Below are 27,634 nucleotides of genomic sequence, written 5' to 3' on the forward strand. Positions count from 1 at the left end.
TTTAAATAAGAAATGTGAGAACAGTTTAACAGAACTTCTTGTTTATTATGTATTTAGCGAAACAGATAAATATATTTGCAAAAGCATAGAGAAAACAAACTACACAAAAGGCCCATCTTTATTGCCAAACTGAACAAACTTTTCTAAACTACATAAATGGTCTCACTATATTGCCATATTGAACAAACTTTTCTAAACTACCCTCTTTTTGAATTTTTAGCTTCATGTTTTTAATTTTGTCTTTAATATGGCTTCGGTAGGAGTACTTTTGCAAGACATGAATGAGCTTGTCACTGCTATGATTTGCCAAGATGCCAAGGTAATCTTTGTACGAGCAACTTGAGCTTACATCTGTAAACACGTCTTGCAAGATGTATGCCAACACTAAAGCTGCACATCGAGGAAAACTTCTGGTGTTGAACCATTCGTTGTGGCCAGGGCAAGCATTCAGCTTTTCAACTATTTCATCTAAAATTTTACAAACTCAAGTCATAACACAAAGAGATTAAATCGAATATTCATTTGGTTCTGAAGCATGACAAGATTAATTTTGTTTTTTTATTTGTTTTTTTTGTTGACCTTATTGTTTGCACTGATAGCAATAACTGGTTTTTGAAAGATTACCTAATTGGCATTGGCTAACTTCTGCTTTGTTTTCCTTTGTTCTTGGCTGAGTTGATCCTGAAATAAAATAAAACCATGTTCATTTTTCTAATTCATAAAAAAACCATCAACAGTTTCTAAGTGTTAGAGATAATAACAAGCTGTGCATGATTTCTAACGGTGATGTTTCTAACTTCATCATTAGAAATCGGGTAGACACAACTTTCTAAAAGTGCACTTAGCAATGATGGCTAGTTTTTATTAACAGTTAACCATCTGAAATTGTGCAAGAAGAGGTTTGTGTTTATATATGTTTGTATAAATTAGGTTTTACATTACCGATGTGTTCTTGAGTAAAAGATGGCATTTCCAACTTGATTTTTTTTCTTCTTGGATCTTTTACTTCTAAAACATAATCAGTTTTAGTATCATTCACTTGTGTAAACATTTAAGCAATCACAGAATTAGTCCTGCAACAAATACATACACACTTCTGTGTTGTTTTTTTTGTTTTTTTTTTTGTTTTTTTTATTGTTTTTCTTTTTTTTTTTTTTTTTTACAGCTTTAACAATAACAATAGGGCAAGGAGTTAATTTGGGCATTTTTATTTTTTGAAAGCGTGTTGAGATTTGCATAAAAATCAAAAATCAAAAAGAATTTACCTCTGGATGTACAAGCAAGACTTTGGCTAAATAGACTACCAACAGATTGAACAGCACCAGGTGAGGGCTGTTTTTCAAGAACAGTACCAGCCTGTTGGACTGGAACAGCTGAAAGAAACAAACTGGGTTTGGCCATCGTTTGCTGACGAGCAACAAGATTAGGAGCCAGAGGAACAGAAAAGACCTCTTTTGAAGGATTAAAAACAACTTGCAGAGAAGGAGCAACATGAACAGGTTTGGCAACCACTTGCTTATGAGCAGGTTCAAGAAGAGCAGGTTCAAGAAGAGCAGGTTCAAGAAGAGCAGCTTCAGGAGGAGCATGGAAAACACGTGTGACAGCCATAAGATTATCTTGCTGTGAAGCAACATTAGACACTGTTTCCAGCAGAACAGAAAAGACCTCTTTTGAAGGACTGAAAGCAACTTGTTGAGCAGGAGCAGCAGAAACAGGTTTGGCAACCACTTGCTCACTAAAGTAAACTGGAGAAAGTTGTGCATGGTGTTCAATAAAATCCGGTTCATCAGGAAATAATGTTAATGCAAGAGGAGAACAAGCTGTGCCAACAGGAACAGCTAGAGTCTGATCTACATCCATACAAACAGCTTGTTCATTAGGAACTAGTTGTGCAAGAGCAGAGGATAGTTCAAGAACTGGACCAGCGATTGTTTGTTCAGAAGGAACAGACGAAACAGGAGTTGAGCTAGGTTCACACAAGAAATCTACAACATGTTCGTTGCTGTCCTCTAAAGGAGCATTGTTTTCTACAGCTGGAGAAAATGGAACCACTGTGGTACAACCGAAAGTAGCAGCACATTCTTCAGAGTCAGAACCGGAGTCTGAATCTTCCTCAAAAATGTCCTCAACATCATGAAAACCGTACTCCTCTGCATTAGTTCGGAGCCAGTCCATCACATCCTTCTCCTCCTTTGGTGGTCTCTCAGACTTTTCAACAGTCAAAGACTCTATGACTCCGAAGGACTGTCCGATGCCCAGGGCAAAGCGCAACTCCTCTGCAGCGTTCCACTGGGACACATAAAAGCTATCCATTGTGTGTCTGCTGTGCTTCATGTAGAGTGTAGCAAACCGCTCGCGATCTTCTTTGCTGTTGTTGGCAAAGTAAGTGGCTATCGAACCGCGAATGCAAGTGGGAGTAAGACGCTTCATGGGAATGTTTACTTGGCTTTTTCTGAAGCAGGACGTCAGGCTAGAGGTGATAGCAGAGGAACCCATCTGGTAAACAGGCACTCTAGTTGCACCTAGTGTCACACCTTCGTCTTTGTTGGCTCTCACCGAAGGAAAAAGGGCCTGTAGCAGTCGCTCAACTCCAAAACAGTCTTGGTGTCTGCAGCCATGTAGTGAGAGTCGTTGACAAGAAGGTCTCTGTATCTCAGCAAATAAATATCGATCAACACTTTCAAGTCGTTCGGCACTAGAATGTTTTTGGCTCCGTACTTGTATGCTGTTTTGTAGCGCTCTTGCACAATGCAATATCCACACTCACTCTTCTCAGCAGCCATGTAGTCTCTAATGTTTAAAAGAGCAATGTTAGATTTTCTTAAACTGTTAATTACAGTGACAGAGAGCAGAAGATGGTTTCGTAGAGACACAGCATTGTCTCTAGTCAGCGGAAGAGACGCCTTTCTAATCGATTCCACTAAGTCTCTTACGTATGCAGACTTGCCATATTCGGTCAGCAAACTGACATTGATGATGTTGATGCTTTTTCTTCTTTTCACAAGGCTCCTCCTCAAAGAACGAAAGGGCCTCAGCACTTTTCGCAACTCATCCACCTTGCAGCGCAAACGTCGGATGGCCTCATGAGAAAGTCCGAAATAGACGTTTCTGGCTTCACTGAAACGAAACAGGAGACAAAGGGAGACGAGGCGGTTGTACAACGTGTGACAAGACATGGCTTTTGTTTGGTCAAGTTCACTCAGCTTGGAATTGAGCTGAATTTTCTTAAAGTGCAAGGAGAAGTATCTATCCTCCAAAACATTGGAATTGGTGAGGGCGTTTGGGTGCAGCGTCAACGTGCTGTCACAACAAGTCAATATTTCCACAACTGCATTTTTGTAGATCTTTGCTTGTGACCAAGTGTTGTTGTTGGCTACCACAAGCCACTTTTCAAAGTCTCTGAAGAGCTCATCTGCTGACTGGTAATAAAAGTGAAAAGCATCTTTGTCCAGCTGAAACAAGAGTCTCTTTTCTTCGGTCAAGACATAGGAGCTGGAAACCAAGTGCTCTAAGGAATCGAAATCAGAGTCAAGGACGGATTCGGTGTTCAGCTCTTTGTTTTCTACAGAGGTGCATTGGTTTGCAGAAGGAGCCTCGGACGAACCAGCAACTGGTGAGGGCAAGCTTAAAAGAGGATCAGAGGAAAGAACCGGAGAAGAAAAAGAGGAGGAAGGCCCAGGAGCAGAGGATGCAGAGCCTGATGCAGACGCTTGTTCAGCTACTGGCTTAATACCAAAGAAGGCAGGTCGAATAAATTGAGGGACATAGAGCTTCTCGTTGTCGTATCTGCTTTGCTGCAATTTTGTTTGATCGTCTTGGAATCGTAGAAATGAGTCTCTTTCAAGTGTATGTCCAGTCGGTCGTAATACTTCCAACATTGCAAACAGGGGTAAGGTTTTGGACAGCCGGACTTGCGTTCGAGACGAGCATGCTGAAACTTCCTGACCATTGCAGAGTAAAAGATGGAAGCTTCATCCAAAGTCCAAGAATGATCTTTTTTAGTCAAGTGTCTTTTAATGCTTGTGGAGGAATGTTTGCACAAAGGCATCGGACAGCTAACAGCGTACCTCTTCTTGGTACCATAGAAAGGTACAACCCTGTTTACGGAGCCACACGCTGCAACTAATGCGGCCCTGACTTTGTTTTTGAGCTTTAAGTCTCTCTGTTCTTGTGACTGCCTTCTTTTCTTTTTTTTCGCTTTAGAGTTCGGAGAAGGGGCAACAACAGTGTTGTTTTCTTGTGAAGAAGACATGTTCAGGTGTTTGTTTGCAACGGTTTATGCTAAAAAAAAGAAGACAGTTAGTGAGAGTGTTTTTCTTCTGCCTGCATCCTGGAATCCTGGAATGTTTACAACTGCAGGGAAGAGCTGTGTTTTTTCGAATCCTCTGCAAAAGAGAAAAAAGAAAGAAAAGAGAGCAACAAGAAGAAACAAAGTTTCCACTAGCAAATGAAAAAGAATGAGAGCAACTAGCATTACATGCATGGTGGCAGCAGTGATTGCTATTATGAGAAGGAGAATGAGAAAAAAAAAAAAAAAAAAGAAACAAATAAATAAAGAGATGGAGTTTGAGAGGATCTCGCAACCATATGACTCAAAGAAAGAAACTGTGTTGAAAAAAGGCAAGAGAGGGCAAATAGAACTTGCTAACAAGGACAAATGACAGACATAACTACAACAGTAACAACTCTCATTGCAAGCATAATAACAACAGCATCAGCATCACTGACTCAGAGAGTGTTGACATAACAAAAAAGAAAACAAAAGTACAAGCCAAGTGGGGGAACATTAACAAACACTCATTGCAACTATAACAACAACAACAACAACAGCAACAGCATCACTGACTCAGAGGGTATTGATAAAAAAAAACAAGCAAAACAAAAACAAACAAAAAAACAAATAAAAAAACAAAACAAGCAAATTGGGTGAACAGTAACAACTCTCATTGCAAGCATAATAACAACAACAGCATCAGCATCAGCATCACTGACTCAGAGAGTGTTGACAAAATAAAATAGACAATAAGCAAGCAAAGTGGGTGAACAGTAACAACTCTCACTGCAAGCATAATAACAACAACAGCATCAGCATCAGCATCACTGACTCAGAGAGTGTTGATAAAATAAAACAGATTATAAACAAACAAAGTGGGTGAACAGTAACAGCTCTCATTGAAAGCATAATAACAACAACAGCATCACTAACTCAGAGGATATATAAAAAAACAAACAAACAAACAAACAAAACAAAAACAAAAAAAAAACAAGCAAAGTGGCTGAACAGTAACAGCTATCATTGCAAGTAAAATAACAACAACAGCATCAGCAACATCATCACTGACTCAGAGAGTGGTGATAAAATAAAACAGATTAAAAAACAAGCAAAGTGGCTAAACAGTAACAACTATAAATACAAGTAAAATGACAAAAGCAGCAACAGCATCACTAACTCGCAGGGTGTTGATAAAAAAAAAAGCAACAAACAAATAAAGCAAGCAAAGTGGGTGAACATTAACACTCATTGCAACTATAATAACACCAACAGCAACAGCATCAGTGACTCAAAGGGTGTTGATAAACAAAAACAAAGGCACAAACAAAACAAGCAGAGTGGGTGAACATTAACAACACTTATTGCAAGCATAATAACAACAACAGCATCAGCATCACTGACTCAGAGAGTGTTGATAAAATAAAATAGATTATAAACATGCCAAGTTTGTGAACATTAACAAACACTCATTGCAACTATAACAACGACTACAGCAACGGCATCACTTACTCAGAGAGTGTTGAGAAAAAAAACAACAAAAAAAACAAAAACAAAACAAAACAGAAAACAGAAGTACAAGCCAAGGGGGGGAACATTAACAAACACTCATTGCAACTATAACAACAACAACAGCAACAGCATCACTTACTCAGAGGATATTGATAAAAAAAACAAACAAACAAACAAACAAAACAAGCAAAGTGGCTGAACAGTAACAGCTATCATTGCAAGTAAAATAACAACAACAGCATCAGCAACATCATCACTGACTCAGAGAGTGGTGATAAAATAAAACAGATTAAAAAACAAGCAAAGTGGCTGAACAGTAACAACTATAAATACAAGTAAAATGACAAAAGCAGCAACAGCATCACTAACTCGCAGGGTGTTGATAAAAAAAAAAGCAACAAACAAATAAAGCAAGCAAAGTGGGTGAACATTAACACTCATTGCAACTATAATAACACCAACAGCAACAGCATCAGTGACTCAAAGGGTGTTGATAAACAAAAACAAAAGCACAAACAAAACAAGCAAAGTGGGTGAACATTAGCAACACTTATTGCAAGCACAATAACAACAACAGCATCAGCATCACTGACTCAGAGAGTGTTGATAAACAAAATAGATTATAAACAAGCCAAGTTGGTGAACATTAACAAACACTCATTGCAACTGTAATAAGAACAACAGCAACAGCATCACTGACACAAAGGGTGTTGATAAACAAAAACAAAACACAAGCAAAGTGGGTGAACATTAACAACACTCATTGCAACTATAACAACAACAACAGCAACAGCATCACTGGCTCAAAGGGTGTTGATAAAATAAAGAAATAAAAACAAAACAAGCAAAGTGGGTGAACAGTAACAACTCCCATTGCAAGCATAATAACGACAACAGCAACAGCAACACCATCACTGACTCAGAGAGTGTTGATAAAATAAAATAGATTATAAACAAGCCAAGTTGGTGAACATTAACAAACACTCATTGCAACTATAACAACGACTACAGCAACAGCATCACTTACTCAGAGAGTGTTGAGAAAAAAAAAACAAAAACAAAAAAAAAACAAAACAAAACAGAAAACAAAAGTACAAGCCAAGTGGGGGAACATTAACAAACACTCATTGCAACTGTAACAACAACAACAGCAACAGCATCACTTACTCAGAGAGTGTTTATAAATAAAACAAAAAACAAAACAAGAAACAAAAATACAAGCCAAGTGGGTGATTACTAACAGCGCTAACAGCAGCAACAACAGTGTCTTTAGAAACAACAAACAAGTACAACAGCAACAACTGCTTTTACAGAGTATAACAATAACAACAACATGGCACTAACAACAACAAAAGGGTTGGAATAAAAACCTGTAGGCAAAAGGAGAGCTGCATTCAGACAAGATCGATTACAAAGAGGCTCTTCTTTAGGACAGAGGAGAAACTGCTTTTGAGGGACAGAGGGACTTTTGTTGTTGTGGTTGTTGTTGTTGTTGTGCAGAAACCAACAAACTTTTATTGAACCGAATATAACCGAATATAACCGAAAGTCTTGTTTGCTTCTGTTTTGTGCCATCAAGAAGGGAAAACAAAACATCACAAAACAAACGAAGCAAACGAAACAAACAAACAAACAAACGAACGAAACAAACAAAAAAAAAAAAAAAATTAAAAAAATTAACAAACAAACAAACAAACAAACAAGCAAACAAACAAAAACAAATAAGAAAAACAGAAAACGCAGTACCGAAACCTCGCCATTTTTTATCCTTCCTCAAGCTTTCTCTGGGCGCCAAAGACCGAGAAAGTTGAGCAAACGTGACGTTGAGGGGGGGGAGGGGGGTACTTAAGGACAGCAGACCGACCAATGGCACGCTTAGGAGAGACCCACGTGAATGCTACATTTTCTTTCTATGTACGCTGAATCCGCTCAAAGTCTGGAATTTCCAGCATTCACGTGTCATCACTCCAGCCACCAGATTGGCCCACACTTTGCACACTTTCAAGACTAGAAACTCACTTGTGCTCAATTTGAGCAAAAAAAAAAAAAAACTAAGTCTCGCATGGCGACAACTTTTCCAAAGCAAACAAAGGCAAACGAAGGCAAACGAAGAAAAAACAAAAACAAATAAACAAAAACAAAACCGAATAGGGAGAGAGAGAGTGAGTCGACTCATTTCTTTCGACTGCCTTAAACGAGAAGTCTAAAACGTTTAAAAGTTGAAAACTAAGTTTTTTAAATGAACTGCACCGAAAAAACTTTACGACAGTTTAGCTGGTTAAAAACGCAGAGGAAAATATTTTATAAAATTTAAGCGTTCTAAAGATGTCCATTTTTGTTTTTTGTTTTTTTTATTTTGGTTTGTTTCTGGCTTGTTTCTTTCTTTAAATTCTAGCGATCGAGCATATTTGAACGGTTTCATCAACCTGTCGGCGCACGTGCTCGAGAGCTAGAACTTTGATTGCTTTTGTTGTTGAGAATTGAGAATGTCCGAGCAGGTTTTTTTATCGATTTCATCGCTTGTGGCGAGGCAAAAATCAAAACGCTTTTTGGACGAAAGAAAAGAGATTAAAAGGAAAAAAGAGAAGAAAAAAAAAACAAAAAAATAGGTTATGTGTTATGAACATTTATTTTCTCACGCGATGACGTCTAGTTTTGTTAGAGTAATTAAAATATGGTATCAAGTTTGTAATTTCTATCTTATTTTTAGTTACGGATAATTGCCAATTATGTCACGTTTAGTATACACAACGCTGTTTTCTTAATAGCAATATGATACAAACAAGTTATAAAAAAAAAAGCGTTCGCTCGATCTTCCTTAGTCAGTTGAACAAAAAGAAATTTTCACAACATATGATTGATTTGGTTGTCCTAGCAAGCTGTTTTAGCAAACGGCTAGAGGTTGCAACTGTTGTTCATTGAAAACGAAAAATCTAGCGTCAGCAACAAATTTTTGAATACATAATGTACGCAAAAGTGGCACTAACAAATGAAAATGTAAAAAAACTGTTTACCTTGATGCCAGACTCGCAGAGATGTTGTCGCTCGTTGCTATCGACTGCGAACAGCTTTGTTGTTTTTCGAAGTGCCTCTTCATTCTACTTATAGCCGAAGTTTTGGCTTCGAAAAAAAATACGAACGTCGTTAAGCTCAACGAGCTGCTTTAATTGTTGTTCGTGCGAAAACGAAATGCTTAAAACGGATAAAAGTGTTGGCGTAATTACACTTTTCGACCGCGATGCAGTTTGTCAACTCTAGCGTACTTTTTTGGCTCGTGGAGCAAAAGCCTCATGATAATAGCAAAGGCTTAAAATGTCTTAACATGTCAGCAAAGGCTTAATATGCTTAATAAACTGTGGTTAAGTTTTTGCGGTGCAGTTCATTTACAACTTAATTTGCAACTTGCTGGCACAAGCAAACGTTTATGACTTCTCGTTTAAGACAGTTGAGCGAAATCAGTCGACTCACTCATTCTCCCTTTTCTGTTTTGTTTTTGTTTTGTTTTTTTGTTTTTGTTTTTGTTTTTGTTTGTTTTTTTTTTTTCTTTGTTTGTCTTTTGTTTAAAATGTAAAAAACTCGAAAGGAAAGTTGTTGCTTTGTTTGCTTATTGAAAGTTTTCGCCAGTTGCAAGACTTAGTTTTGTTTTTGTTTACTTATTAAAATATCGAGGAAAATATTTGAGGACATCGCATTCTAATGGTGCCTTTATAACAACATCTAACGATTTAACGTTTAATGTTGTGCTCAAAAAAAAAATTCCTTTTATATCTCTCAATGGTCTCCAACGATAAAACTGCCGACCAATCGCAACGATTAAACAGCCAACCAATGGCAGCTCAATGGTCTCCAAACAAGAGACTGCCGACCAATGGCAGCTCAGTGGTTTGAGAAGTGAGATCATTCGATTTCCTTTTATTATCTCCAGTTTGAACTAGTGCTTGGCTTGTGGTGCAGAAACTAAAACTTCCCGTTTTTGTATTTTGTTTTGAATTTCTTTGCTTTGAGCTTTTTAATCGATCGATAGCTTTAGGAGAAAAGAAGAAACCCCTCTGACGAAGTCTTGGCTTTTTTAAAAACGCTCAAATTTTGGCAAACAAATCTCATACGAAACGCTACTTTGATGTCAAGCTTTCGTTACTCCCTACTCCCTTCTAGCGGAGGGCGGCAAAAAGGTGTTGCATCCTAGAGCTAAAAGTGAGGAGGGAAGCAAGTTTTTTTTTCGTTTTGTTTGCTTTTTTATGTTTTTTGTTTTTTTGAGGGGGGAGAGTTAGAGGGTAAGGGGGTTAGGATTAGAGGGGGTTGGGGTTACGGTTTGGAAACCTGGGGACGAGGATATCAAGCAGGAGTTTAGTGTTAAGGTTAAAGGGCCCACGAGGGGCGTCCTTCAATTGTAAAATGCCTTTAGACGCACGTGTCTAGTCGTCTCGTTGCATCGACCTAGAGGAGTTTTCTGATAGATCTTGCGCTTTGGGCTCAGTTAATCGGTCTGTATCCATTGTAAACACGGTGTCTGCCGTTAGAAAATCGTTAACCAGGCGTTTGTGAGCTTTAACAACCATCCCTTTGAGTTTAAAACGAACGTTTCTTCAAAAGCCACTCGAGATGGAGGTACTCACGGAGGTTTGTTACGGTAACAACCCTGTGGTTTGCCATCTTCTTTCTTTCCGCAGCGTCGCAAACGCATCGGCCGGTCTCTTAGGTGACGAAAAAACGTCTGATCTCTCGACTGGAATGCTTAACGTACTAAGATTAGTAGAGTTAGTACTAAGAGTTGCATCTGGCCGCCGTAATTTTCTTCGATGATGTCTTGAAAATTTCGTGACGTCGTTTTCAAACCTCTAGGGTCGATTTTAACCTTCGACCTTAAAGTCGATTTTAGCCTTCGGTGTGGCTCTGTACAACTTTTGCGGTGAAAAAGCTTGCGCGGAGTCTACAGTTGTATTTAGCCGACAGACGCTGGCAACGCAGAAACAGAATGACTCTTGGGCGGCGCAAACCGAGCGTTCAGCAAATTTCTAGCATTTTACGTCAAAGCGGACAATCTGCACGACAAATAAAGCTAACTTTCTCGTTGCAACAGTTAGTCACTGGATCGTTGGACGAGTGTGTACAGCTGTTTTGCGTCGAAAGCCGACCGGTGGTCGGATGCGACTCTTCTTTTCATTCGAAAATCAGAACCTGGCCATCAGTCGTGTATCAAGATGAATGCTTAATGTAGTGATTTCTCGAAACGACAAAAGCTTGTAAAACAAACAGCTTCGCTGTACTGTTGCCTAATATGTTAACGGATGGCCAGGAACAACCTTGGTCTGTAATGAATGAGTTCGTTTTTCCATTCGAGGCACTAATTACTGCAGTTTTAAAAGTCACCTAAAGTATAAGCTCATCTCTCCATTCAAGAAAAACAAGCATCAGAGTTTCGGAAAGTTTGCATGCACGACACCACCATCGATGATACTTAAACAAACAGAAAATGAATTGCAAAACAGAACCACTGAATTGCAAAACATAACAACGGACAGCTTGTAAAATGCATGGTGATGAGCTTCTTCAATCCAATCAAGGAACCAAGCATCACAGTTTCGGCAATGGTGCATGTGCAAATCAGCAAACTGTGATACTTAATCAAACAACTTCACTGTTTTGCTTAGTTTAAGAACGGATGGCTAAGAACAACCTCGTTAGTGAGTATGAAGTCATCTCTTCATTCCAGGAATTAATAATAATCAGAGTTTTAGAAGTCTCTTACGTGCGATACTACTATCAACGGTACTTAATCAAACAGCCTCTCAGAATGGCCTAGTTTGAGAACGGAAGGCTAGGAACAACCTTAGTAGTGAGTCATCAGTTCAACTTTTCATTCAAGGAATTAAGCATCTAAAATCTGAAAAATAAAAAGAAGAGCTCTTTGTTAGAAGTTCTTATTTTTATTTTTCCTCAACTTCTATTTCTTTTCTTTTTTTACTTTTTTTTTTTTAATGATAGTTTTTCTTTTTTTTTATCTATTTTGTTCGTTTAAATTAATACAACAGGCGTTTTAGGTCGTTTCTGTAACATTATTTAACACTTTAAATTGTAATAAATATTTGAACAGAAGAAAATCCCTTTCGTAACGTTAAAATGTCATAAGAACATTTCATCTTTACCAAATACGCTTGTAAAAATAGTTTCACTTTTAAAGTTTGTTGTATATGTCTTTTAATTTAGTGAATCGCAATTTGGATTTTCTTAGGCGCACATCTACTTTAGTTGCTTTTTCTTAAAGAAAGGTCACCAGAGTTTTCTTACACAGCCCCTGCAGCATAATCTTTAACAAAATACTCTTTTGAAAAGTTTTACATTGAAATAAACAAAAGCCATTTGCGTAAGTAGAGATAACTTAGAGAATAAAAAGTGCATAAACGCCTCGCTACTTTGATGAAGAAGAAACGGATGACTAAATGCAACTTTTTAATTTCGTGTGCTATCTCTTTCGATTAAGGTACTTTTTGAATATTTTTTCAAAGAAATGTTAGCGTAGTTTTCCTTTTTTAAATTTAAATCATGTTTAAAGGTAGTTTTTGAATGTTTTTTCAAAGAAATGTTAGCGTAGTTTTCATCTATTAAATTTAAATCATGTTTAAAGGTAGTTTTTGAATGTTTTTTCAAAGAAATGTTAGCGTAGTTTTCATCTATTAAATCTAAATCATGTTTAAAGGTAGTTTTCGAATATTTTTTCAAAGAATTGTTAGCGTAGTTTTCCTCTTTTAGATCTAGCTTATGTTTAAGGTAGTTTTTGAGTATTTTTTCAAAGAAAAGTTAGCGTAGTTTTCCTCTTTTAGATCTAGCTTATGTTTAAGGTAGTTTTTGAGTATTTTTTCAAAGAAAAGTTAGCGTAGTTTTCCTCTTTTAGATCTAGCTTATGTTTAAGGTAGTTTTTAAATATTTTTTTAAAGAAAAGTTAGCATAGTTTTCCTCTTTTGGATATAGCTTATGTTTAAGGTAGTTTTTAAATATTTTTTTTAAAGAAAAGTTAGCGTAGTTTTCCTCCTTTAGATCTAGCTTATAATTCAGGTAGTTTTTGAATATTTTTTCAAATAAAAATTAGCAAAGTATAGTTTATTTAGCATGACATCACAAAATACTAAACTCAAAAAGGCAAGATAAAGTATAAGATAAACGTAAAATAAGATATAGATGAAACAAATGTTAGGCTGCATAAAATCAAAAACTGCATTGCCTATCATAAACACAAATGTCTAGTGAGAGCTTTTAAAGGTCGTTCTTTTTCGTCTTTTAATTTGGTGAATCGCGATTTGAATTTTCTAAGGCGCACATGTCTTTCAGTTGCTTTTTTCTTAAGGAAAGGTCGCCAGAGTTTTTTTACGCAGCTCCTGCAGCATAATCTCTGCAGCATAATCTTTAACAAAATACTCTTTTGTATATCATTACATAGAAATAAACAAAAACCATATGCGTAAACAGAGATAAATTAGAACGCAAAAGTGCATAAAAAGCCTCGCTACTTTGCTATAGAAGAAGTGGATGACTAGATACAACTTTGTAAATTCGTGCACTACCTCAATGGATTAAGGTATTTTTCGAAAGTTTTTTAAAAGCATAAATAGCGTAGTCTTCCTCTTTTAAATCTAGCTTATGTCTAAGGCAGTTTTTGAATAGATTTTCAAAGAAAGGTTAGCGTACTTTTCCACTTTTAAGTTTAGCTTATGTAGCTTGACAAAACAACACACAAAAAGACAAGATAAAGTATCAGATAAACGTAAAATAAAATATAAATGAAACTAAAGTTAGGCTGCATAAAAAACAAACAACTTAATAATCTACTAGACATGTTTAAGTTGAATTAAGTAAAGTCCTTTGCGCAAATTTGGGTAAATAAGAGAGTAAAAATCCATAAAAAGAAGAAGTGGATGAGTAGATACAATTTTTTAAATTTGTGTGCTATCTCTATTGAATAAGGTAGTTTTCGAGAGTTTTTTCAAAGCAAAATTAGCGTAGTGTTCCTCTTTTAAATCTAGATTATCTCAAAAATAGATTTCGAATAGTTTTTCAAAGAAAGGTTAGCGCAGCTTTCCTCTTTTAACATTAGCTTATGTAGCTTGACATCACAGAACACAAAAAGATAAAATAAAATATAAGACAAACGTAAAATGAAAAATAGATGTAGCTAAAGTTAGGCAGCATAAAAAACCAACAACATAATAATCTACTAGGCATGTTTAAATTGAATTAAATAAAATCCTTTGCGCAAAAATAGGTATGTTAGAGAGTAAAAGCGCATAGAAAGCCTCGCTACTTTGCTGTGAAAGAAGTGGATGACTAGATACAACTTTTTAAAATCCTGTGCTATCTCTATCGATTAAGGTAGTTTTCGAAAGATTTTTCAAAGCAAAAATAGCGTAGTCTTTCTCTTTTAAATCTAGATTATGTCTAAGGTAGTTTTTGAACAGCTTTTCAAAGAAAGGTTAGCGTAGCTTTCCTCTTTTAAGTTTAGCTTATGTAGCTTGACATCACAAAACACAAAATTCAAAAAGACAAAATAAAATATAAGATAAACGTAAAATAAAATATAGATGAAGCTAAAGTTAGACTGCATAAAAAAACAACAACGTAATAACCTACTAGAATCTAATAAAACCCTATGCACAAATGTAGGTATGTTAGAGAGTAAAAGTGCATAAAAAGCCTCGCTACTTTGTTTAAGGTAGTTTTTGAATAGTTTTTCAAAGAAAGCTTAGCGTAGTTTTCCTCTTTAAAGTTTGGCTTATGTAGCTTGACATCACAAAACACAAAACACTAAAAGGAAAGGTAATATAAAAGTTAATCGTAAAATAAAATGTAGGTGAAATAAATGTTAGGCTGCATAAAAGAAAAAAAAAATCGTAACATAATAATCTTCTATATATGTTTGGATTGAATTAAATGAATTCCTTTGCGTAAATATAAGCAAACTAGTGAGAAAAAGTGCATAAAGAGCCTCGCTACTTTGCTGCAGAAGTAGTGGATGACTATATGCAATTTTTTAAAATCGTGTGCTATCTCTATCGATTAAGGTAGTTTTCGAAAGTTTTTTCAAAGTAAAAATAGTGTAGTTTTCCTCTTTTAAATCTAGCTTTTGTCTAGGGTAGTTTATGAATAGATTTTCAAAGAAAGGTTAGCGTAGCATTCCACTTTTAAGTTTAGCTTAAGTTGCTTGGCATCACAAAACTCAAAACTCAAAAAGAAAAGATAAAATATATGATAAACCTAAAACATAATATAGATGAAACTAAAGTTAGGCTGCATAAAAAACCAACAACATAATAATCTACTAGGCATGTTTAAATTGAATTAAATAAAATCCTTTGCGCAAATGTAGGTATGTTAGAGAGTAAAAGTGCATGAAAAGCCTCGCTACTTTGTTAAAGGTAGTTTTTGAATAGTTTTTCAAAGCAAGTTTAGCGTAGTTTTCCTCTTTTATGTTTAGACTATGTAGCTTGACATCACAGAACACAAAGCTCAAAAAGGCAAGATAAAATATAAGTTAATCGTAAAATATAGATGTAACAAAGTTTAGACTGCATAAAAAACCAACAACATAATAATCTACTAGGCATGTTTAAGTTGAATTAAATAATGTCCTTTGCGCAAATATAGGAAAGTTAGAGTAAAAATCCATAAAAAGCCTCGATACTTTGCTGAAGAAGAAGATGACTATATGCAACTTTTTAAAATTGTGAGCTATCTATATCGATTTAGGTCCTTTTTGAGTACTTTTTCAAAGAAAAGTTAGCGCAGTTTTCCCCTTTTAAGATTAGATTATGAAGCTTGACATAACAAAACACAAAACTAACAAAGGCAAGATAAAATATAAGGTAAACGCAATATAATGTATAGATGAAACTAAAGTTAGGCTGCATAAAACAAACGGGTAACAATACTCTTCTATGTATGTTTACATTGAGTTAAATAAAATCCTTTGCGCAAATATAGGTATGTTAGAGAATAAAAGTGCATAAAAAGCCTCAGTACTTTGCTGTAGAAGAAGTGGATGAGTAGATACAATTTTTTAAATTTGTGTGCTATCTCTATCGAATAAGTTAGTTTTCGAGAGTTTTTTCAAAGCAAAATTAGCGTAGTGTTCCTCTTTTAAATCTAGATTATCTCAAAAATAGATTTCGAATAGTTTTTCAAAGAAAGGTTAGCGCAGCTTTCCTCTTTTAACATTAGCTTATGTAGCTTGACATCACAGAACACAAAAAGATAAAATAAAATATAAGACAAACGTAAAATGAAAAATAGATGTAGCTAAAGTTAGGCTGCATAAAAAACCAACAACATAATAATCTACTAGGCATGTTTAAATTGAATTAAATAAAATCCTTTGCGCAAAAATAGGTATGTTAGAGAGTAAAAGCGCATAAAAAGCCTCGCTACTTTGTTAAAGGTAGTTTTTGAATAGTTTTTCAAAGACAGGTTAGCGTAAATTTCCTCTTTAAAGTTTAGCTTATGTAGCTTGACATCACAAAATATAAAACTCAAAAAGACAAGATAAAATATAAGATAAACGCAAAATAAAATATAGATGAAACTAAAGTTAGGCTGCATACAAAACCAACAACATAATATTCTACTAGTTATGTTTAAATTGAATTAAATAAAATCCTTTACGCAAATATAGGTAAGTTAGAGAGTAAAAGTGCATAAAAAGCTTTACTTTGCTGAAGAAGAAGATGAATAGATGCAACTTTTTAAATTCGTGAGCTATCTCTATCGGTGTAAGGTAGTTTTTGAACAATTTTTCAAAGAAAAGTTAGCCTAGTTTTCTTCTTTTAAGTTTAAATTATGTAGCTTGACATCACAAAATACAAAACTCAAAAAGACAAGATAAAATATAAGATAAACGCAAAATAAAATATAGATGAAACTAAAGTTAGGCTGCATACAAAACCAACAACATAATATTCTACTAGAAAAGTTAGCCTAGTTTCCTTCTTTTAAGTTTAGATTATGTAGCTTGACATCACAAAACACAAAAAGGCAAGATAAAATACAAGGTAAACGTAAAATAAAATAGAAGTCAAACAAAAGTTAGGTTGCATAAATACAAAAACTGCATTGCCAAAAATAGAATTTGTTGTCTAGAAAGACCTTTTAAACTTTGTTTCTTTCGTTTTTTGACTTAGTGAATCGCGATCTGGTTTTTCTTAGGCGCGCTTGTTTCTTAGTTGTTTTTTTTGTAAAGAAACTTTATTCAGACGTTTTTTTTTACGCAACTCCTTTAACATTATTTTTAACAAAGTATTCTTTTATACGTGTTTACATTGAAATAAAACCCTTTGCGTAAATAGAGATAAATTAGAGAGCAAAAGTACATAAAAAGCCTCGCTACTTTGCAGAAGAAGAATTGGATGGCAAGATTCGTGTGCTTTCTCTTTCGTTTAAGGTACTTCTTGAATATTTTTTCAAAGAAAAGTTAGCGTAGTTTTCCCCTTTTAAGTTTAGCTTACGCAGCTTGACATCACAAAACGCAAAAACCAATAAGGCATGATAAAATACAAGATAAACGTAAAATAAAATAGAAGTGAAACAAAAGTTAGACTGCATAAAAACAAAAAAAAAAAAAAAACATAATATACTTCTATGTATGTTTACATTGATCTAAACAAAATCCTTTGTGTAAAGATATGAAAAAATAGAGAGTAAGAGTTCATAAAAAAGCCTCGCTATTTTGCTGAAGAAGAAATGGATGTCTAGATCTTTTAAAATAAGGAACTTTTTGATTTCTTTTTCCGAAAAATGGTTGGAGCAGTTTTCCTTTTTTAAATTTCACTTATGCAGTTTAACATCACAGGAAATATTATTTTGCTTTTTAACAAACTCTTAAAAACATCAGAAGTAATTCTAAATGCAACTCTATTAAAAGTTTTCACAGAATAACAAAACGACTTCTTTTTTTTTTTTTTAAAGATAAAAAAAAGTTTGAACTATCTTTAAATAAGAAATGTGAGAACAGTTTAACAGAACTTCTTGTTTATTATGTCTTTAGCGAAACAGATAAAAATATTTGCAAAAGCATAGATAAAACAAACTACACAAAAGGCCCATCTTTATTGCCAAACTGAACAAACTTATCTAAACTACATAAATGGTTTCACGATATTGCCATATTGAACAAACTTTTCTAAACTACCCTCTTTTTGAATTTTTAGCTTCATGTTTTTAATTTTGTCTTTAATATGGCTTTGGTAGGAGTACTTTTGCAAGACATGAATGAGCTTGTCACTGCTATGATTTGCCAAGATGCCAAGGTAATCTTTGTACGAGCAACTTGAGCTTACATCTGTAAACACGTCTTGCAAGATGTATGCCAACACCAAAGCTGCACATCGTGGAAAACTTCTGGTGTTGAACCATTCGTTGTGGCCAGGGCAAGCATTCAGCTCTTCAACTATTTCATCTAAAATTTTACAAACTCAAGTCATAACACAAAGTGATTAAATCAAATATTCATTTGGTTCTGAAGTAAGACAAGATTTATTCTGTTTTTTTATTTATTTTTTTTTTGTTGACCTTATTGTTTGCACTGATAGCAATAACTGGTTTTTGAAAGATTACCTAAATGGCATTGGCTAACTTCTGCTTTGTTTTCCTTTGTTCTTGGCTGAGTTGATCCTGAAATAAAATAAAACCATGTTCATTTTTCTAATTCATAAAAACCATCAACAGTTTCTAAGTGTTAGAGATGATAACAAGCTGTGCATGATTTCTAACGGTGATGTTTCTAACTTCATCATTAGAAATCGGGTAGACACAACTTTCTAAAAGTGCACTTAGCAATGATGGCTAGTTTTTGTTAACAGTTAACCATCTGAAATTGTGCAAGAAGAGGTTTGTGTTTATATATCTTTGTATAAATTAGGTTTTACATTACCGATGAGTTCTTGAGTGAAAGATGGCATTTCCAACTTGATTTTTTTTCTTCTTGGATCTTTTACTTCTAAAACATAATCAGTTTTAGTATCATTCACTTGTATAAACATTTAAGCAATCACAGAATTAGTCCTGCAACAAATACATACACACTTCTGTGTTGTTTTTTTGTTTTGTTTTGTTTTTTTATCAGCTCTAACAATAACAATAGGGCAAGGAGTTGATTTGGGCATTTTCATTTTTTGAAAGCGTGTTGAGATTTGCATAAAAATCAAAAATCAAAAATCAAAAAGAATTTACCTCTGGATGTAGAGGCAAGACTTTGGCTAAATAGGCTACCAACAGATTGAACAGCATAAGGTGAGAGCTGCTTTGCAAGAACAGTACCAGCCTGTTGGACAGGAACAGCTGAAACTGGATCAGATGAAAGAAACAAACTGGGTTTGGCCAATGTTTGCTGAAAAGCAACAAGGCTAGGAGTCAGAGGAACAGAAAAGACCTCTTTTGAAGGACAGAAAGCGACTTGCTGAGAAGGAGAAGCAGAAACAGGTTTGGCAACCACTTGCTCATTAAAGTAAACTGGAGAAAGTTTTGCATGGTGTTCAATAAAATCCGGTTCATCAGGAAATAATGTTAATGCAAGAGGAGAACAAGCTGTGCCAACAGGAACAGCTAGAGTCTGATCTACATCCATACAAACAGCTTGTTCGTTAGGAACTAGTTGTGCAAGAGCAGGGGATAGTTCAAGAACTGGACCAGCGATTGTTTGTTCAGATGGAACAGACGAAACAGGAGTTGAGGTAGGTTCACACAAGAAATCTACGGCATGGTCGTTGCTATCCTCTAAAGGAACATTGTTTTCTACAGCTGGAGAAAACGGAACCACTGTGGTACAGCTGAAAGTAGCAGCACATTCTTCAGAGTCAGAACCGGAGTCTAAATCTTCCTCAAAGATGTCCTCAACCTCATGAAAACCGTACTCCTCTGCATTAGTTTGGAGCCAGTCCATCACATCCTTCTCCTTCTTTGGTGGTCTCTCAGACTTTTCAACAGTCAAAGACTCTATGACTCCGAAGGACTGTCCGATGCCCAGGGCAAAGCGCAACTCCTCTGCAGCGTTCCACTGGGACACATAAAAGCTATCCATTGTGTTCCTGCTGTGCTTCATGTAGAGTGTAGCAAACCGCTCGCGATCTTCTTTGCTGTTGTTGGCAAAGTAAGTGGCTATCGAACCGCGAATGCAAGTGGGAGTAAGACGCTTCATGGGAATGTTTACTTGGCTTTTTCTGAAGCAGGACGTCAGGCAAGAGGAGATAGCAGAGGAACCCATCTGGTAAACAGGCACTCTAGTTGCACCGAGTGTCACACATTCGTCTTTGTTGGGTCTCATCGATGGAAAAAGGGGCCTGTAGCAGTCGCTCAACTCCAAAACAGTCTTGGTGTCTGCAGCCATGTAGTGAGAGTCGTTGACAAGAAGGTCTCTGTATCTCAGCAAATAAATATCGATCAACACTTTCAAGTCGTTCGGCACTAGAATGTTTTTGGCTCCGTACTTGTATGCTGTTTTGTAGCGCTCTTGCACAATGCAATATCCACACTCACTCTTCTCAGCAGCCATGTAGTCTCTAATGTTTAAAAGAGCAATGTTAGATTTTCTTAAACTGTTAATTACAGTGACAGAGAGCAGAAGATGGTTTCGTAGAGACACAGCATTGTCTCTAGTCGGTGTAAGAGACGGCTTTCTAATCGATTCCACTAACTGTCTTACGTATGCAGACTTGCCATATTCGTTCAGCAAACTGACATTGATGATGTTGATGCATTTTTTGCTTTTCACAAGGCTCCTCCTCAAAGAACGAAAGGGCCTCAGCACTTTTTGTAACTCCTCCACCTTGCAGCGCAAACGTCGGATGGCCTCATGAGAAAGTCCGAAATAGACATTCCTGGCTTCACTGAAACGAAACAGGAGACAAAGGTAGACAAGGCGGTTGTACAACGTGTGACAAGACATGGCTTTTGTTTGGTCAAGTTCACTCAGCTTGGAATTGAGCTGAATGTTTTTAAAGTGCATGGAAAAGTATCTATCCTCCAAAACGTTGGAATTGGTGAGAGCGTTCGGGTGCAGCGTCAGCGTGCTGTCACAACATGTCAATATTTCAACAACTGCATTTTTGTAGATCTTTGCTTGTGACAAAGTGTTGTTGTTGGCTACCACAAGCCACTTTTCAAAATCTCTGAAGAGCTCATCTGCTGACTGGTAATAAAAGTGAAAAGCATCTTTGTCCAGCTGAAACAAGAGTCTCTTATCTTCTGTCAAGACGGAGGAGTTGGAAACCAAGTGCTTTAAGGAATTAAAATCAGAGTCTAGGACGGATTCGGTGTTCAGCTCTTTGTTTTCTACAGAGGTGCAGTGGTTTGCAGAAGGAGCCTCGGACGAACCAGCAACTGATGAGGGCAAGCTTAAAAGAGGATCAGAGGAAAGAACCGGAGAAGAAAAAGAGGAGGAAGGCCCAGGAGCAGAGGATGCAGAGCCTGATGCAGACGCTTGTTCAGCTACTGGCTTAATACCAAAGAAGGCAGGTCGAATAAATTGAGGGACATAGAGCTTGTCGTTGTCGTATCGCTTTGCCTCTGCAATCTTTTGTTTGATCGTCTTGGAATCGTAGAAATGAGTCTCTTTCAAGTGTATGTCCAGTCGGTCGTAATACTTCCAACATTGCAAACAGGGGTAAGGTTTTGGACAGCCGGACTTGCGTTCGAGACGAGCATGCTGAAACTTCCTGACCATTGCAGAGTAAAAGATGGAAGCTTCATCCAAAGTCCAAGAATGATCTTTTTTAGTCAAGTGTCTTTTAATGCTTGTGGAGGAATGTTTGCACAAAGGCATCGGACAGCTAACAGCGTACCTCTTCTTGGTACCATAGAAAGGTACAACCCTGTTTACGGAGCCACACGCTGCAACTAATGCGGCCCTGACTTTGTTTTTGAGCTTTAAGTCTCTCTGTTCTTGTGACTGCCTTCTTTTCTTTTTTTTCGCTTTAGAGTTCGGAGAAGGGGCAACAACAGTGTTGTTTTCTTGTGAAGAAGACATGTTCAGGTGTTTGTTTGCAACGGTTTATGCTAAAAAAAAGAAGACAGTTAGTGAGAGTGTTTTTCTTCTGCCTGCATCCTGGAATCCTGGAATGTTTACAACTGCAGGGAAGAGCTGTGTTTTTTCGAATCCTCTGCAAAAGAGAAAAAAGAAAGAAAAGAGAGCAACAAGAAGAAACAAAGTTTCCACTAGCAAATGAAAAAGAATGAGAGCAACTAGCATTACATGCATGGTGGCAGCAGTGATTGCTATTATGAGAAGGAGAATGAGAAAAAAAAAAAAAAAAAAGAAACAAATAAATAAAGAGATGGAGTTTGAGAGGATCTCGCAACCATATGACTCAAAGAAAGAAACTGTGTTGAAAAAAGGCAAGAGAGGGCAAATAGAACTTGCTAACAAGGACAAATGACAGACATAACTACAACAGTAACAACTCTCATTGCAAGCATAATAACAACAGCATCAGCATCACTGACTCAGAGAGTGTTGACATAACAAAAAAGAAAACAAAAGTACAAGCCAAGTGGGGGAACATTAACAAACACTCATTGCAACTATAACAACAACAACAACAACAGCAACAGCATCACTGACTCAGAGGGTATTGATAAAAAAAAACAAGCAAAACAAAAACAAACAAAAAAACAAATAAAAAAACAAAACAAGCAAATTGGGTGAACAGTAACAATTGGGTGAACAGTAACAACTCTCATTGCAAGCATAATAACAACAACAGCATCAGCATCAGCATCACTGACTCAGAGAGTGTTGACAAAATAAAATAGACAATAAGCAAGCAAAGTGGGTGAACAGTAACAACTCTCACTGCAAGCATAATAACAACAACAGCATCAGCATCAGCATCACTGACTCAGAGAGTGTTGATAAAATAAAACAGATTATAAACAAACAAAGTGGGTGAACAGTAACAGCTCTCATTGAAAGCATAATAACAACAACAGCATCACTAACTCAGAGGATATATAAAAAAACAAACAAACAAACAAACAAAACAAAAACAAAAAAAAAACAAGCAAAGTGGCTGAACAGTAACAGCTATCATTGCAAGTAAAATAACAACAACAGCATCAGCAACATCATCACTGACTCAGAGAGTGGTGATAAAATAAAACAGATTAAAAAACAAGCAAAGTGGCTAAACAGTAACAACTATAAATACAAGTAAAATGACAAAAGCAGCAACAGCATCACTAACTCGCAGGGTGTTGATAAAAAAAAAAGCAACAAACAAATAAAGCAAGCAAAGTGGGTGAACATTAACACTCATTGCAACTATAATAACACCAACAGCAACAGCATCAGTGACTCAAAGGGTGTTGATAAACAAAAACAAAGGCACAAACAAAACAAGCAGAGTGGGTGAACATTAACAACACTTATTGCAAGCATAATAACAACAACAGCATCAGCATCACTGACTCAGAGAGTGTTGATAAAATAAAATAGATTATAAACATGCCAAGTTTGTGAACATTAACAAACACTCATTGCAACTATAACAACGACTACAGCAACAGCATCACTTACTCAGAGAGTGTTGAGAAAAAAAACAACAAAAAAAACAAAAACAAAACAAAACAGAAAACAGAAGTACAAGCCAAGGGGGGGAACATTAACAAACACTCATTGCAACTATAACAACAACAACAGCAACAGCATCACTTACTCAGAGGATATTGATAAAAAAAACAAACAAACAAACAAACAAAACAAGCAAAGTGGCTGAACAGTAACAGCTATCATTGCAAGTAAAATAACAACAACAGCATCAGCAACATCATCACTGACTCAGAGAGTGGTGATAAAATAAAACAGATTAAAAAACAAGCAAAGTGGCTGAACAGTAACAACTATAAATACAAGTAAAATGACAAAAGCAGCAACAGCATCACTAACTCGCAGGGTGTTGATAAAAAAAAAAGCAACAAACAAATAAAGCAAGCAAAGTGGGTGAACATTAACACTCATTGCAACTATAATAACACCAACAGCAACAGCATCAGTGACTCAAAGGGTGTTGATAAACAAAAACAAAAGCACAAACAAAACAAGCAAAGTGGGTGAACATTAACAACACTTATTGCAAGCACAATAACAACAACAGCATCAGCATCACTGACTCAGAGAGTGTTGATAAAACAAAATAGATTATAAACAAGCCAAGTTGGTGAACATTAACAAACACTCATTGCAACTGTAATAAGAACAACAGCAACAGCATCACTGACACAAAGGGTGTTGATAAACAAAAACAAAAACACAAGCAAAGTGGGTGAACATTAACAACACTCATTGCAACTATAACAACAACAACAGCAACAGCATCACTGGCTCAAAGGGTGTTGATAAAATAAAGAAATAAAAACAAAACAAGCAAAGTGGGTGAACAGTAACAACTCCCATTGCAAGCATAATAACGACAACAGCAACAGCAACACCATCACTGACTCAGAGAGTGTTGATAAAATAAAATAGATTATAAACAAGCCAAGTTGGTGAACATTAACAAACACTCATTGCAACTATAACAACGACTACAGCAACAGCATCACTTACTCAGAGAGTGTTGAGAAAAAAAAAACAAAAACAAAAAAAAAACAAAACAGAAAACAAAAGTACAAGCCAAGTGGGGGAACATTAACAAACACTCATTGCAACTGTAACAACAACAACAGCAACAGCATCACTTACTCAGAGAGTGTTTATAAATAAAACAAAAAACAAAAACAAGAAACAAAAATACAAGCCAAGTGGGTGATTACTAACAGCGCTAACAGCAGCAACAACAGTGTCTTTAGAAACAACAAACAAGTACAACAGCAACAACTGCTTTTACAGAGTATAACAATAACAACAACATGGCACTAACAACAACAAAAGGGTTGGAATAAAAACCTGTAGGCAAAAGGAGAGCTGCATTCAGACAAGATCGATTACAAAGAGGCTCTTCTTTAGGACAGAGGAGAAACTGCTTTTGAGGGACAGAGGGACTTTTGTTGTTGTGGTTGTTGTTGTTGTTGTGCAGAAACCAACAAACTTTTATTGAACCGAATATAACCGAATATAACCGAAAGTCTTGTTTGCTTCTGTTTTGTGCCATCAAGAAGGGAAAACAAAACATCACAAAACAAACGAAGCAAACGAAACAAACAAACAAACAAACGAACGAAACAAACAAAAAAAAAAAAAAATTAAAAAAATTAACAAACAAACAAACAAACAAGCAAACAAACAAAAACAAATAAGAAAAACAGAAAACGCAGTACCGAAACCTCGCCATTTTTTATCCTTCCTCAAGCTTTCTCTGGGCGCCAAAGACCGAGAAAGTTGAGCAAACGTGACGTTGAGGGGGGGGAGGGGGGTACTTAAGGACAGCAGACCGACCAATGGCACGCTTAGGAGAGACCCACGTGAATGCTACATTTTCTTTCTATGTACGCTGAATCCGCTCAAAGTCTGGAATTTCCAGCATTCACGTGTCATCACTCCAGCCACCAGATTGGCCCACACTTTGCACACTTTCAAGACTAGAAACTCACTTGTGCTCAATTTGAGCAAAAAAAAAAAAAACTAAGTCTCGCATGGCGACAACTTTTCCAAAAGCAAACAAAGGCAAACGAAGGCAAACGAAGAAAAAACAAAAACAAATAAACAAAAACAAAACCGAATAGGGAGAGAGAGAGTGAGTCGACTCATTTCTTTCGACTGCCTTAAACGAGAAGTCTAAAACGTTTAAAAGTTGAAAACTAAGTTTTTTAAATGAACTGCACCGAAAAAACTTTACGACAGTTTAGCTGGTTAAAAACGCAGAGGAAAATATTTTATAAAATTTAAGCGTTCTAAAGATGTCCATTTTTGTTTTTGGCTTTTTTTTATTTTGGTTTGTTTCTGGCTTGTTTCTTTCTTTAAATTCTAGCGATCGAGCATATTTGAACGGTTTCATCAACCTGTCGGCGCACGTGCTCGAGAGCTAGAACTTTGATTGCTTTTGTTGTTGAGAATTGAGAATGTCCGAGCAGGTTTTTTTTATCGATTTCATCGCTTGTGGCGAGGCAAAAATCAAAACGCTTTTTGGACGAAAGAAAAGAGATTAAAAGGAAAAAAGAGAAGAAAAAAAAAACAAAAAAATAGGTTATGTGTTATGAACATTTATTTTCTCACGCGATGACGTCTAGTTTTGTTAGAGTAATTAAAATATGGTATCAAGTTTGTAATTTCTATCTTATTTTTAGTTACGGATAATTGCCAATTATGTCACGTTTAGTATACACAACGCTGTTTTCTTAATAGCAATATGATACAAACAAGTTATAAAAAAAAAAGCGTTCGCTCGATCTTCCTTAGTCAGTTGAACAAAAAGAAATTTTCACAACATATGATTGATTTGGTTGTCCTAGCAAGCTGTTTTAGCAAACGGCTAGAGGTTGCAACTGTTGTTCATTGAAAACGAAAAATCTAGCGTCAGCAACAAATTTTTGAATACATAATGTACGCAAAAGTGGCACTAACAAATGAAAATGTAAAAAAACTGTTTACCTTGATGCCAGACTCGCAGAGATGTTGTCGCTCGTTGCTATCGACTGCGAACAGCTTTGTTGTTTTTCGAAGTGCCTCTTCATTCTACTTATAGCCGAAGTTTTGGCTTCGAAAAAAAATACGAACGTCGTTAAGCTCAACGAGCTGCTTTAATTGTTGTTCGTGCGAAAACGAAATGCTTAAAACGGATAAAAGTGTTGGCGTAATTACACTTTTCGACCGCGATGCAGTTTGTCAACTCTAGCGTACTTTTTTGGCTCGTGGAGCAAAAGCCTCATGATAATAGCAAAGGCTTAAAATGTCTTAACATGTCAGCAAAGGCTTAATATGCTTAATAAACTGTGGTTAAGTTTTTGCGGTGCAGTTCATTTACAACTTAATTTGCAACTTGCTGGCACAAGCAAACGTTTATGACTTCTCGTTTAAGACAGTTGAGCGAAATCAGTCGACTCACTCATTCTCCCTTTTCTGTTTTGTTTTTGTTTTGTTTTTTTGTTTTTGTTTTTGTTTTTGTTTGTTTTTTTTTTTTCTTTGTTTGTCTTTTGTTTAAAATGTAAAAAACTCGAAAGGAAAGTTGTTGCTTTGTTTGCTTATTGAAAGTTTTCGCCAGTTGCAAGACTTAGTTTTGTTTTTGTTTACTTATTAAAATATCGAGGAAAATATTTGAGGACATCGCATTCTAATGGTGCCTTTATAACAACATCTAACGATTTAACGTTTAATGTTGTGCTCAAAAAAAAAATTCCTTTTATATCTCTCAATGGTCTCCAACGATAAAACTGCCGACCAATCGCAACGATTAAACAGCCAACCAATGGCAGCTCAATGGTCTCCAAACAAGAGACTGCCGACCAATGGCAGCTCAGTGGTTTGAGAAGTGAGATCATTCGATTTCCTTTTATTATCTCCAGTTTGAACTAGTGCTTGGCTTGTGGTGCAGAAACTAAAACTTCCCGTTTTTGTATTTTGTTTTGAATTTCTTTGCTTTGAGCTTTTTAATCGATCGATAGCTTTAGGAGAAAAGAAGAAACCCCTCTGACGAAGTCTTGGCTTTTTTAAAAACGCTCAAATTTTGGCAAACAAATCTCATACGAAACGCTACTTTGATGTCAAGCTTTCGTTACTCCCTACTCCCTTCTAGCGGAGGGCGGCAAAAAGGTGTTGCATCCTAGAGCTAAAAGTGAGGAGGGAAGCAAGTTTTTTTTTCGTTTTGTTTGCTTTTTTATGTTTTTTGTTTTTTTGAGGGGGGAGAGTTAGAGGGTAAGGGGGTTAGGATTAGAGGGGGTTGGGGT

At 36.1% G+C, this 27,634-nt stretch overlaps 2 protein-coding genes across 2 annotated transcripts; both read right to left on the reverse strand.

Annotated features, from left to right (window-relative positions):
• Positions 1 to 541: 541 nt before the first annotated feature.
• LOC149875983 (uncharacterized) lies at positions 542 to 25,145 on the reverse strand. Its single transcript, XM_090075924.1, has 5 exons — positions 25,073 to 25,145; positions 20,495 to 21,814; positions 1,266 to 2,964; positions 842 to 1,008; positions 542 to 670 (listed from the first exon to the last, which is right to left on the reverse strand). Exons 3-4 carry the CDS (start codon positions 2,494 to 2,496, stop codon positions 908 to 910), a joined length of 1,332 nt encoding a protein of 443 aa, XP_089932050.1. The 5' UTR covers positions 2,497 to 2,964; positions 20,495 to 21,814; positions 25,073 to 25,145; the 3' UTR covers positions 542 to 670; positions 842 to 907.
• LOC149875984 (uncharacterized) lies at positions 17,856 to 22,441 on the reverse strand. Its single transcript, XM_090075922.1, has 4 exons — positions 18,995 to 22,441; positions 18,696 to 18,761; positions 18,380 to 18,436; positions 17,856 to 18,221 (listed from the first exon to the last, which is right to left on the reverse strand). The coding sequence occupies exons 1-4, from the start codon at positions 21,783 to 21,785 to the stop codon at positions 17,902 to 17,904; spliced, it is 3,234 nt and encodes a 1,077-aa protein (XP_089932048.1). The 5' UTR covers positions 21,786 to 22,441; the 3' UTR covers positions 17,856 to 17,901.
• Positions 25,146 to 27,634: the final 2,489 nt, after the last annotated feature.

The sequence above is a fragment of the Hydra viridissima genome, unplaced genomic scaffold (assembly GCF_058129835.1).
Source record: "Hydra viridissima isolate aposymbiotic clone 2 unplaced genomic scaffold, HvirCarnegie_v1 scaffold_77, whole genome shotgun sequence".
NCBI lineage: Eukaryota > Metazoa > Cnidaria > Hydrozoa > Anthoathecata > Hydridae > Hydra > Hydra viridissima.